Genomic DNA, 12,350 nt, shown 5'->3' on the forward strand with positions numbered 1-12,350 from the left:
TAAGAAAAATGTATAGAAAATAATAAATTGTGGTAGTCATCAATAAGCTTTACTCACAAATTTTGTGATCATACATTCTATTACATTTAACTAATTTCTTCCCTTTTATAATTTATAGTTTATTCGCACTATTTTGTTCACGATCCACATGAAACTAATCATATTCTAATTCATTTTTCATTCTTATCTATTGTTGCATTTATAGATCTTCAATCCAAACAATATATGATGGGTCCACCATCACGGTTGAAATTATATCAGACAAAAAAGGCCTTATATATAAGCTGGGCTTAGTCAACAGATTGGGCCTGAGAATTTCCTGTTTGTCATTTCGTTTTTGTCTATTCCTAGCCTGGATCTATGGTGTAGTAGCATTATCCAAGAATATCACAAACTTAGAAAATTACACAAACTTCACGGAAGGAACTGGACCGAGAAAACTAGAAAAACATACTTGTGCCCCCAACCCAAGCACATATAGGGAAAAAGTTCAGAGGTAGCTTTCGGTTCGTTCCTTTTTTATTCTTTCGCTGACTGTTCATCTCTTCACTTTCCTCACCTCTATATCTCTACTCTTCAAGGCACTGTATTCTCTCTTCTTCCCAAATCTCCTAATTGCAAAGCTTTAACATTTCCATTTCAGGTACTTATTAGCTTCTTCTTCTTCTTCTTCTTTTTTCTTTTTATATTATAGATCAAACCCTTTTTTGAATATTGTTTCTTTTTCTTTTCTTTTTTTTCATTTTGCAGTACATTTATCGAGTCTTTATTTACGTGTATTTAATTTTTGCGGTTGTGGGTTTTCTTTTTTTCTTTTTTTTTTTGTGTTTTAAGGTGGGATTATTCTTTTTGTCCTTCTGTTGCTGAAGTTAATAATGAGAGTTGCTTTACTTTGTTGATTGATTTAATGAGTTATTGTTATTTGTATCAATGTTGGTTAAGGTGTTGATAGATTGTATAATATTCGCTATTTCCTCCAATGGGAACTTTGAGTTTTGCGTTTTTGAGAGGACTTTAGGGTTAACTTTTTTGTGGTTTTTGATATTTGGATCGGAGAAATGTAGTCCAGTTGCTGCCATGATCTCATTCTTCTTATTCAGTTTGTCATTTTCTGGGATTTTTTTTTTTTTTTTTTTTTTTTTTGTTTGGCCATGAAGTCACAGATTTTCGGTTCTGATATGTCCCTTGATTATTTGAAACTTTAGGGTTTTTCTGAGGATTCCACTATACATATTTTTTTTAAAAGAAAGTGTGTATATTATCTGTTATGCCCGTGTTGATCCTTTGCTTTCCAGGTATTTAATTTATGTTCCTCTCCTTGATCATAGGAGCATTCTTATACCTGTGGTTTAAACGGCAAGTTTTGCTAATTCCCTTGTTGTTGATCTCAGATGGCTGTTGATCCGTGGTTTTCTATTTTTCTGGATTCAGGCACAAATGTTTGCATGCGAATGCACATTCTGGTTTTCTGTTTTCAAACAATGTGCGTGTGTTTGCATGCTATTTTTAACCATTTCTATGGATTCCTACGCAGACAAACATTGCATGTTCGCATGCACCATCATTTCCTGCGTAAATTAGTAGAATAAAGGAGTCAAGGAGATATTAAGAAATTGTAGCTTTTGCTGCTTTAAATGATTAGACATACTTAATTTGCTTGTAGTAAATGTCGCTATCACCTCCTTGAGTATCTTGAAGATTAAAGTTGATGCTAAAATGAGGCGATGTATGCTTGTGTTTTGTCTCAAATTTTTAGATTTGTAATTTCAATTGCCTTTGGCTTCCATCACCCATGTTATAACCATGCCTTGACTTTTGTTCTGGAAATTGGTTCCCTGCATAGGTTATTGCATTTGTTGGTTCGTTTTTTATAAAATCTTAGAAGCTTAAAGGGTCCAGTTGCCTTTATTGGCCTCTAGTATTTATGGTTTTCCCCATATTTAGTAAATACTCATGAATTTGTAGTTCATATCAATTTCCTTGACTTTATTACAGTGGAATGATATTGTTCAAATTCTTAATTTTCCTGCATTTTCTGTGTTTTACGAAAATCAGAAATGTTTTATTCTTTCTCTGTTCTCTCTTGGCAGAATGGCTTTGCAAACTTCAACTTCTCCCAGTGCCGAAGTAGTTGGAAATGCTTTTGTCGAGCAGTATTACCATATTCTTCACACCTCACCAGAAGTGGTCTACAGGTTTTATCAGGATTCAAGTGTGCTAAGCCGGCCAGATGCCAATGGCGTAATGACATCAGTCGCAACCATGCAAGTAAGTTTCTTGGTCAAATCTTTTTCTTGTTGTGCTATTGATACTATTTCTTTGGTTGGCTCCATGTAATGATTAAGGTGAAGCACCAAGTATTGATTAAAAATAACACTGTGTTGGGAAAAAAAACTAAACTTCTATCTTCAATGTCCGATAAATTGACCATTGGCGGTGCTATCATTTGGTTTGTTCAATGCATATATTCTGCTTCTCATATTAATCTGTAGTTGTTTGAGGACTTGCAAATGATTGATGTACAACAAATAGTGTAATTTGTTTGGCCAAACTCAATATGACCAAGTGGTCTCTCAAATATTCTGTCTAGTGTGCTCGTCAAAATAATCTGATCTGTATAAGTGTGGGGGTCTTTTAGTTTCAGATATGAAAATGCTATTTGGTGTGCTGGCATTTAGTAACTATGTCCTTTTTTTTCTCAATTTTAAGTCAAATGATCAAATAAGTCATCATTTTTTACCACCTTTTGAATTTTATCATGTAACTTTTTTGTTTCAATTCCATGAAAGAACTTTATAATTTTGTTCATTCCATCTCCGATTCAAGCTGAATCAAAAGGCCTGAAATTGTTAGCATGACAAGCACAATCAAACCTCAGTCCCGTCATTTAAATTGCAAGCTCAACCAAAATGAAAAAGCCTTGAAATTCTTGGTTACTGCCTCAAATTTCAAGCTGACTTTAGTATGGTTTCTTAGAAGTTGCTTTTTGGCAACTTATGGTTCACTAAAACCTATTTCCAGTCATCCAAATTAGTAATCACAGACTTGCTATGATGTATAATTTTATTTTGGTTTGCCATGTCAGCAATCTCAGGATCTGATTATGCCTGATGTTGAATTGGAGATAGTCTTATGGAGTTGAAAATCTCAAAGTTTCCAAAAAGATTGAAAGAAGTGATAAAGTTCTGGAATTTTGTTGTCATTAAGCCTTAATTTCGTACAAAATTTTTCCCTTTGTAAATATTTATTCTTTTATGATAGATTTGCCTCGTAGATGCAGGCACGTTTTCATCAGATTTATGCTTAAAATCAAGTTTTCTTCTTTTTAGAGTTTAATGAAACCCCTTGAAGAGCTTTTGCTGCTCCTCATTAAAAAAAAAAAAATATCAGTTTTGTTCTTCAAATGCCCATCGAACAATGAAAAAAGAAATAATGAGGACATTTTGTCTCACAGTTATCCCTGTGTAATTAGTTAATTGTTTAACCTTCTTGTGAAACCCTTCCTCTTGCAACAGCAATTTGAAGGTAATGTATTGTTTTCTTCGTGAATATTTGTTATCAAAATAATAATAATAATAATAACAATAACAATAACAATAACAATAACATAGGTTTTTCTTCATGGGACAGGGTATCAATGAGAAGATACTTTCATTGAACTTCAAGGATTATAAGGCAGAAATAAAAACGGCAGATGCTCAAAAATCTTATAAAGAAGGGGTTACTGTGTTAGTAACTGGATGCTTAATGGGCAAGGACAACTTGAAAAGGAAATTTGCCCAGTCATTTTTTCTTGCACCACAGGACAATGGATATTTTGTTCTGAATGATGTTTTCACATTTGTGAAGGATGATGAACCATTGGAGAACAATCCAGTTAACAATATTGACAGCGCCCCAACAGTCCCCTCAAACCCAGATTCAGGTAAGTTTTTATGACAGCAACTTCTGGTGGTTATCATTTGCTTTGTTGGTCTCTCTCTCCCTCTCTGGGCTCTCCTGCCTTTGCTTTCACAAGTATCTGAAATCATCTAGTAACCATTTCCAGAGCCTTCTCATGTTCCTGATCCTTCTGCACCAGACCCAGCTGCTTTAGTTGTGGAACATGATAAACAAGCTGTTGAGGAAGCTAATGATCCTGTAGACTCTGATATAGAGCGAGTTTATGAAAAAGAGGTGGTTGTGGAAACTCAATCTGATTCCAATTGGAATAATGATTCTGTCGTTGTTGAATCAGCTTCTTCCATTGCTCAAGAGGACATTCCAAAGAAATCTTATGCATCGATTGTGAGTTTGAAGTTAATTTTTTTTCAATCAAGGATTTGCAATGAGTACTATCTCAGCATTCAATAATTCATGTTGTAGGTTAAAGTGGCAAGAGGGAGTACGGGCCCAACAAAAGTTTATATACCTACTAATGCAGTAAAAGTGGCTCCTAAGAAACTTGAGACAAATTCTGTGTTAGTGGCACCAGCCACAGGGCCTGAAGCATCAGTGCCAAGCAGCAATGAAACTCCTGAAAGTAGTAATGCTCAAGAGGATGGTAAGTGCCTTCAACTGTACAATGTCATGCTTCAAAATGCATGCTAACTCAAAAATCATACCATTAAGGACTGTAATGGAAGGATGAGGTCTCAATTCATGTTCAATGAGATCTGCAGCATAAAAAGTCTTATTTCAAGTATTGGTAATGTCTTATTTCATATGTTCCTCTACTGACTACTTTGCATTAACAGAAGGCCACTCCATTTATATCCGTAATTTGCCCTATAGCACGACATCTGATCAGCTTGAGGGGGAGTTCAAGAAATTTGGACCAATCAAGCCAGGAGGTGTCCAAGTCAGATTTAACAGGGTTGGTCTCCAATGCATTGAATAGCATACTTTCTACTCAGTTGTACTTTGCCTGGCAAGGATTTTGTGCCTTATTTGTTTTTTTAATATATTCTCTGTCTGTGCAGCAACAGGGATACTGTTTTGGTTTTGTTGAATTTCATTCTGCAAGCTCCATGAACAGTGCTATTGAGGTTGGTCTGCTCAAATTAAAGTTTTCTTGTATTTCAATATAATACTTGTATTATTGAGTTGTTGCATGGTGATCAGATTCCGAATTTTAACATTCTTTCTGCCATCAAACTCAAGTGAGCATATTCCAAACTTGTGCTAAGGCTACATACTTTTCTTTATTTTATCTTTTGGCAAATATTTGATTCTTTAGTTTTGATTTTCTGTCTATTTCCGTTTGATCTTTTTCATTTGCAAACAAGTTCTAAAGGCAAGGAACTTCCATTTGCACGGTAAAGTAAATTAGCTTTACTATTGATCAGCCTAAAAAGGTGGGACATGGAGGATTCTTATTGTTTACTGGTCTTGGTGGTTTAGTTTAAGCATGGCAATATCTCAACCGTGGTTATGTTGCTCTCTTGGCGGTCTCAAATTTTTCCCTAGAACATGTTCTGGATATTAGATCGACCACTAATGACAATCCCCTGCAAAAATCCATAAAGTAGTGCCTTCTTCCTATATTCCGCCATTGCATGGTTTTCTGTAGAGTTGGCTTCTTACTTCCTTCGTTGAGTTTAATAATTAGAGACAGAAATGTAGAAGTAATTTGAGGTTGGTCTAGCCAGAAACGGCTGTAGCCTAGGTTGTAGCTAGCAGTACATGATATCATGTGTTTGGGTGAAATCAAGATTTTGTACAAATAATTTGGGTAGATAAAATGGAAGGACATTAAGTAATCTCACCTGATGGTTTGCTTGTTGAGGCAAAATATGGAAGTGTGGAAACTTCTATGATCTTCTGCATTAAAATTACTGATGTTGTCAAACCTAGGCCTTTCTGGCTGCTGGCCGGTCGGACCGGCTTGCCTGAGAACCAGATCCATGGTCATTCTGGTTTAGAGCGAAGCCCTTTTCTGTATAAATCCTCTTGTAACCCATATTAACTGATATCGCAGCTGGTGAACCAGTTGAATTTATCAGGTTAAAGCAGCTAATATAGGCTTTTGAAGGACAACGTGGCAGTTTGGGATGCTGCCACAATGTTATTAGTGAAAAGGATGGTCTATGATGAAGTCAATAGTATGGGGCTTGATACTGGGCCACTAGAGTAAGCTTTAAGAGCACAACCATTCAAATGCAACTCTTCTTTTTCCAATTACATTTAAATGATTACAATATTAATTAAATTTTTCACAACTTGTATTGTAATAGTAAATCAAATTTATTAAAATGAAAATGCGTTATATTGAAACTTTTTTGAGGTTTATAGATATTAAAATTTAACTAAGTCAAAACTCATATATTTTAATAGATCTCTTTAATTAATTAATTTTTTTATTGACATGTAGTTTCTAATAAAAAATTACTAGTAATTTATATAGTTTTTAATATTTATTTAGTTCAACTTTGGTTATGACTTTGGTTGAACTTTAAGCTTGTGATTACCTTCCAAGTGGTCTTTACTGGTCCATAAGTGGACTTTGTTTGAAAACCTTGAAGATCACTTTTCAGTGGTATGTGTTGGAACTAGAAATTGGACTTAACATGTCCGTTTGCTGTGTTCTTTGATTGCACTGAAGTCCTATCTGATTCTAGTGCAATATGATGGAGATATTGTTACAAAATCAAACTTTTGAGTTATCCAGAAGAAAGTTTGCTAGACAAAATATTTTGGTCGTGAGCTTGTTTCTTTTATTCCCTCTAGCAACATTTAATTAGAATACTTATGGACTTCGACAATTTGCGGTCCATATTCAGCAACTTCATACATCAGTGCTGGACAGCTAGAAAGCTTAAAGGTTTGTAAATGTGTTGTTTATTTGTTTTTGTCTATCATGAATCGTCATAAATCTAATATTCATGCTGAGCATGAAACCTGCTCCTGCTGTTCTGCGCTTAAAGTAGTGGCCAAAGGGGCAAAATTGTACCTGTTAAGCCTGGTAGCTTTAATCCATGCAAGCACCTGCTAGGGCTGGGTAGTCATTATTTATTGATGTGGGCAGATCTAAAAAATTTGCTTGTTGGGATTATGTGCTGAATTAAAACCTGGTAGATTTAAGATATTGGGGGTCTGCACTCATATGGAAAAATATTTTTTTTTGTGTGCATTGATCATGGTTTCAGATGGTTGAATCTTGAAGTGATCTAGTGATGGACATATTCATGTTAGATGGGGGGGAATCTTTGTCCAAGGTAAGTTATTCTTCACTTTTGGTCAGGTAAGGCAATTTTCCAACTTCAAAAGAAGATAGTTTAAGAAAAAGGTTTTTTCTATGGTTGACTGTGGAATTGGCTAGAATTGTGTTTTCAGTTAACATAAAGTTTCAGGTTTGGGGTTTGATTGGTTAGAGGGAAGAAGTTCAGTTTATCAAGGTAGAAAAGCGAAGGCAGAAATGAAATAGCTGAGCCTGGTCGAGGATTAATTGGCTGTAAAGTGCTTAAGATTCAAGGAGATATAGAAAGAAGAATTAAAGTCTGGTTTTATTTGTTTGTAAAAAAGGTCCTCAATTTGTATGGAATGACTAGTGAGTAATCTAAAAAGAATTACATTCTCCAAATGATGGAGGAGCTGAAATAAACCCAGAATAATACAAGTAATAACAGACCTTCTTGAGTTTGGTACGTTTATAGAAATTGTGCCGTTAATATAAATTTAACTTCTTTAATGAACCAGTGGTTGTGTTTGGATTGTTTGATTGAAAAGATTCTGTAATTTTCTTGACTGTTCATATGAAATATGGAGTTATTTCCACTGCATCTTACATAACACATTAGATGTTACTTTCATGTGCATCCTCCGCAGGGGAGTCTGATTCGAAGGCAACTTACCGCTTCAAGAAGTTGCTTCTTCTCATGGTTCAACTAAATTTTTTTGTAAAATGTCACAATGGCAATTATCAGGATTAATTGGAGCTGGCATTTTGGTTATGCTTTTGTAAAGCAATGTAAATTCCATCATATGATACATTACCATTATTGGGTACTTGATGTCTTATATTTCATACAGTCAGATGAAGACGCAGGTTCTAGTATGCATATTGGTCCAAATGCTGCATAGGAGATGCTTAATACACACACTTCCAAAAGTGCCATTATTTCTTAATGTTAATAATTCAATCTCACTCTTATCATTTAGATTGATTAGGTTTGTCAAATCAATGAGATTTTGTGTGCTTATTGATGTGGACTTCACTCTGCAAATAGAAAATATTGAAAATATTCGTATTCTACTACATTTTATTTCTGTCTAATTGTTTCTTGATGGGTTTTTTCTTTGTTTAATAATGAAAGTAAAGCATTGTGGGTTTTCCCTATTTCAGGCGTCACCCATGACTATTGGAGGGCGTCAAGCAGTTATTGAGATGAAGAGAACATCCACTCGAGGTATGTCAGAAGTTCTATTCATTACTAGATGCTCATTTTTATTGAATAGAATGTTGAGTATTTCATGTATAATTTTAACACAACAATCGGAAAGAAGGTTGTTTTATATTTATTGATTAATGGTTGTCTTGCTTAGTTGTCCGACTTTATCTAATAAAGCTATCGATTCCTTTTGCAGTTGCCGTTAGTGGAAGAGGTAGGTTCCCTTCTGGAAGGGTAGGACGTCGGAATGACAGCTTCAGGGAGCGTGGAAATTATGGTGGTGGCCGAGGTTTTGGCAGGAATGAGTTTGGAAACCGGGGTGAATTTTCTGGTCATGGCAGGAGTTCAGCTGGGAGAGGTGAAGGCTACCAGCAAGGGAGAGGTAGAGGTGGCCGTTCAAGCGGCTCAAAGCAGAACACTAATTCCGCGTAAAACTAACACCTTGACTTTTTGGCACTGTAATTTTGATATTGTTAGTGCGCAGGTTTCGGAAGGATTAAAGTTTGCTTTCTATTTAGGCATTCAATTGAGAAATAACTGTTGATTCAGAATCAGAGTAATGTTGAGAGGAAAAGGCATTTGCCTTGGCTTTTAGGAACCTTTTTGTTTTTACAGAATTAGGAGTAGGCCCAGAATTTCCATAGATTGATTTTCTAGAGACTTCTGATGATGATTAAGTTCATCCCCTAGGTTAGTTAGAAACTGTTGTTACTCTAATTTTATTGCATAGTTGTAATTGGTAGCTGTAACAATCCCAATATTTCAATGGATCGATTTGCGGGAATGAGTGCACGCCTCCATCTTGTTGGCATGGATACATTGAATTACTTAATTTACTTTGTATATGAACTCAATTATGAAATGAATTAATTTTTGTTGTGCATAATAAACATGTCTCACTCAATTCTACCAATGTTATGGCATTTAGGGGGCTTAATAAGCCGAGCTAAGTTCAAATTTATTTGCTAAAACATTATTAGGCTTAAGTTCAGCTCATTTACTAAATGAATAGGTTCGAGCTCTATTCAAGCTGAATTTTTTTCAAACTTTTCCGAGTTAAAGTTCAAACTTAACTTGTTTACACCTAGTGGCATTGAAGCCAAATGGATGAACTGGCCTTTGCCATTGATTCTGTAATAATTTTGTGGCAGAAGCTTTAAAACAATGATCCTTGTTTATGATTAATTTTTAACTTAGTCATTCAATTTTACATCTATTCACAAGAGAAGCTCATTTCCGATATTTCATTGTGATGATAGTAAAGTTTTTTCTTTTGCGGATATCTACTTGCTCTCCTCTCTGAACTTCCAATCCTGATCACCCATCATTTGATAATGACCTTAATTCTACTTTTTTTAGAAAAAAAAAAAATGTTGATATTATAGTTTATTAAATTAATAATTTAATGCTCAAGTGAAGTGCAGTTGCTTAGAAATTCAAAGCTTATAAGGATTTGATGTGCTAATTTAGAAATAGGGAAAAAATAAACGGAGAAAAATGTTTCAACTTAAAATAATTTGAGAAAATGATGTCATTCTTTTATTACCCAAACTATTTTTTAAGAAATCTTTCAAAAAAGAAAGAAAGGAATAATATGTTTTTATTTAATATTTTAGATTAATTTATATAAATTAATATTAAAATATTTTCTTTAAATGATTTCAAGCGTCCATCTCCTGATACTATCTGATTAATCGCAAAGGAGATGAATTTTTTTTAGTTCTTGAAAAAAAAATATTTTAGACCGGACTTGCATGTATTATGTGAAAGAAAAATATTATTATTATTATTATTATTATTATTATTATCAGAAACATCTCATTGTTACTAATTAGATCAATTTCATTGGTTAAATAGTAATTTTAAATTATCAAAAATAAAAATATCATTATTGAATAATACTCCAAATTAAGTAAGAAGTAATGATGCAGAGGAAACATTTTCTGACACGAGGCGTGCGTATGACATACTATGACATCATTAAATTTCCCACAAAATACGGGACACGTCACATCGGCAAGTTGCATGGTCTTTTCTTTTTGCTTGCTTAGCTGTCTTCTACGACTAAATATGCGCCACGTGCGCCTCTCTTTCAAACAACTTGTTGCACACGTGGCACAAACCCAGATAGCTGGAGTGGACACACAAATTTTGTTAAAACAAACAACAAAAAAAGTAGAAAAAAAGGTTGCAACTTGGTCTCTTGGGCCCCACCGTCTGATCTTCTCTTGATTTTTCGCGTATGGGGAAGATTCCTTTCGGGCTGTCCATTTGATGTAACCACAGCCGTTGGATGTTAATAAAAGTGAAACGTAAAATTATGACTTTGGTTTAATGCTCTAAATCTAATTAGCAAGATTGAGGCTATGGATGAAATGCTATCATCAAAATATTCTGATTTGGATATTGTGAATCTTTAGGATGTGAGATTAATGGCATCATTTGACCTTAAACATAGGATTACTCGAGCACTCCCATAATCCCACTTGTTAATATTGCTAAAAGGTTGAGATTTTTTTTTAATATTTTATTTGGATTGCCCACTCTTTTTATTTTATTATATATACATATTTTTATGCTAAAATAGTAATTATTCTCATCTAATCAAACCAAAACAATAAGGTGGAAAAGAATATGAATGGAGGAAATATTAGTGGACTAATAATTGAGGTAAAAAAGAAAAAATGTGTATGGTGCTAATTAAGAAAAAAGAATGAGATATAGAAATTTGAATCACATTACTTCAACAATTCCTAGAGTGACCCAATATCCAAACATTTTACAATTATGTGTTCTAGAAAGAATTTTATTTTATTTTTTGAAAGAATTTATTTCCATACCAAACCAATAAAGTTATAATTTTAGTTATTTATATTTTATTTATTTCTGATAAATAATTTGTCTGAAAATATTTTTTAGATTTTCAGATGTTGGGATGTTTAGAAAATCAATGAACACAAAACATGTCCTATTGAAAAATAAAATTAAATCCAGGAAAAATGACTTCAAATCTTTAATTGATAAATTTATTATAATTTTATACAATTCATTTATTAATCCATTGATCACAGATAATTATTATACGGTTATCAATTACTGTCAGTTAACAGCAACCATTGGACCACAACAATTTTTCACTGACAACTATATCAAAATCTATAATTTTTTTATGCATTTTTTCCCATATAATTTTTTTTAAATATAGAGTTTCCATCATTTTAAATATTTTTAGTAGCCCTAAAATATAAAAATTCTAATATTTTTTAATCAATCTTTAATATATATATATAAGCAGAACAATTTGCATTATATAGAAGTCTAAGTGTGAGCCTATGAAATTATCAAGAATGAGGAGGACAACAATTATTTAATACGGTTCTAAGAAAATAAGGATAAAGACGACAATTGTAAGAAGATAAGTTATTTTATATTTTTAGATAATATCTTTATCACGATAATATCTATTAATTATATCTATTAATTATATCTCATCAAGATAATGTATTAAATTAAATTAAAATTTAATTAAAATGCAAATAAACCAAGTCATAAAATAAGAAATACTTAATTTTTTATTTTAATGATTACCTTGGTTTATAGGGTACTCATACATACCAGGAGCTAGGTTGCGTGGACACGGAACACGAGATATGGACGTACAGTATATATGATAATAAATAAACAATCATTTTATAATAAATAAAAAATAAAAAAATACTTAATATTTTATTTTAATATAATTAGTTTAAATTAAAATTAAATTAAAATACATATAATCCAAACTACAAAATAAAAAAAATGTTTAATTTCTTATTTTAATGATTACTTTGACGTATGGGGTAATTTTACATACCAGAAGTTAGATTGCATAGACATAGGACACGAGATACAGAAACGTACGAAATATGATAATAAATAAACAATCATTTATAATAAATAATAAACATAAAATAAAAAATACTTAATTTCTTATTTCAATAT

General features: G+C 32.9%; 1 protein-coding gene across 4 annotated transcripts; it reads left to right on the forward strand.

Moving 5' to 3' along the window:
- The first annotated feature begins 440 nt into the window (after positions 1-440).
- LOC105644166 (nuclear transport factor 2) lies at positions 441-9,153 on the forward strand. Of its 4 annotated transcripts, none has more exons than XM_020683231.3 (10): positions 444-643; positions 1,392-1,483; positions 2,091-2,268; positions 3,631-3,925; positions 4,082-4,287; positions 4,366-4,543; positions 4,737-4,855; positions 4,962-5,027; positions 8,324-8,387; positions 8,566-9,153. In XM_020683231.3, the coding sequence occupies exons 2-10, from the start codon at positions 1,392-1,394 to the stop codon at positions 8,799-8,801; spliced, it is 1,434 nt and encodes a 477-aa protein (XP_020538890.1). In that variant the 5' UTR covers positions 444-643; the 3' UTR covers positions 8,802-9,153. The 4 variants fall into 4 exon arrangements, with proteins under 4 accessions (XP_037494326.1, XP_020538890.1, XP_020538889.1 ...); XM_020683230.3 differs by having other exon boundaries at positions 446-643; positions 4,049-4,287; XM_037638398.2 differs by lacking the exons at positions 8,324-8,387; positions 8,566-9,153 and adding an exon at positions 7,128-7,621 and having other exon boundaries at positions 441-643; positions 4,049-4,287.
- Positions 9,154-12,350: the final 3,197 nt, after the last annotated feature.

The sequence above is a fragment of the Jatropha curcas genome, chromosome 4 (assembly GCF_041381405.1).
Source record: "Jatropha curcas cultivar XTBG-Jc1 chromosome 4, XTBG_Jcur_1.0, whole genome shotgun sequence".
In the NCBI taxonomy this organism is placed as follows: Eukaryota; Viridiplantae; Streptophyta; class Magnoliopsida; order Malpighiales; family Euphorbiaceae; genus Jatropha; species Jatropha curcas.

What these genes read in the sequence shown, in the direction of transcription:
- LOC105644166 (XM_020683230.3), top strand. Translation starts at nt 1,392, where the DNA reads ATGGCTGTTGATCCGTGGTTTTCTATTTTTCTGGATTCAGGCACAAAT. An exon ending in GTTTTCTGTTTTCAAACAAT is followed by an intron (nt 1,484 to 2,090) that starts GTGCGTGTGTTT and finishes CTCTCTTGGCAG; the next exon opens with AATGGCTTTGCAAACTTCAA. An exon ending in GAAGAGAACATCCACTCGAG is followed by an intron (nt 8,388 to 8,565) that starts GTATGTCAGAAG and finishes TTCCTTTTGCAG; the next exon opens with TTGCCGTTAGTGGAAGAGGT.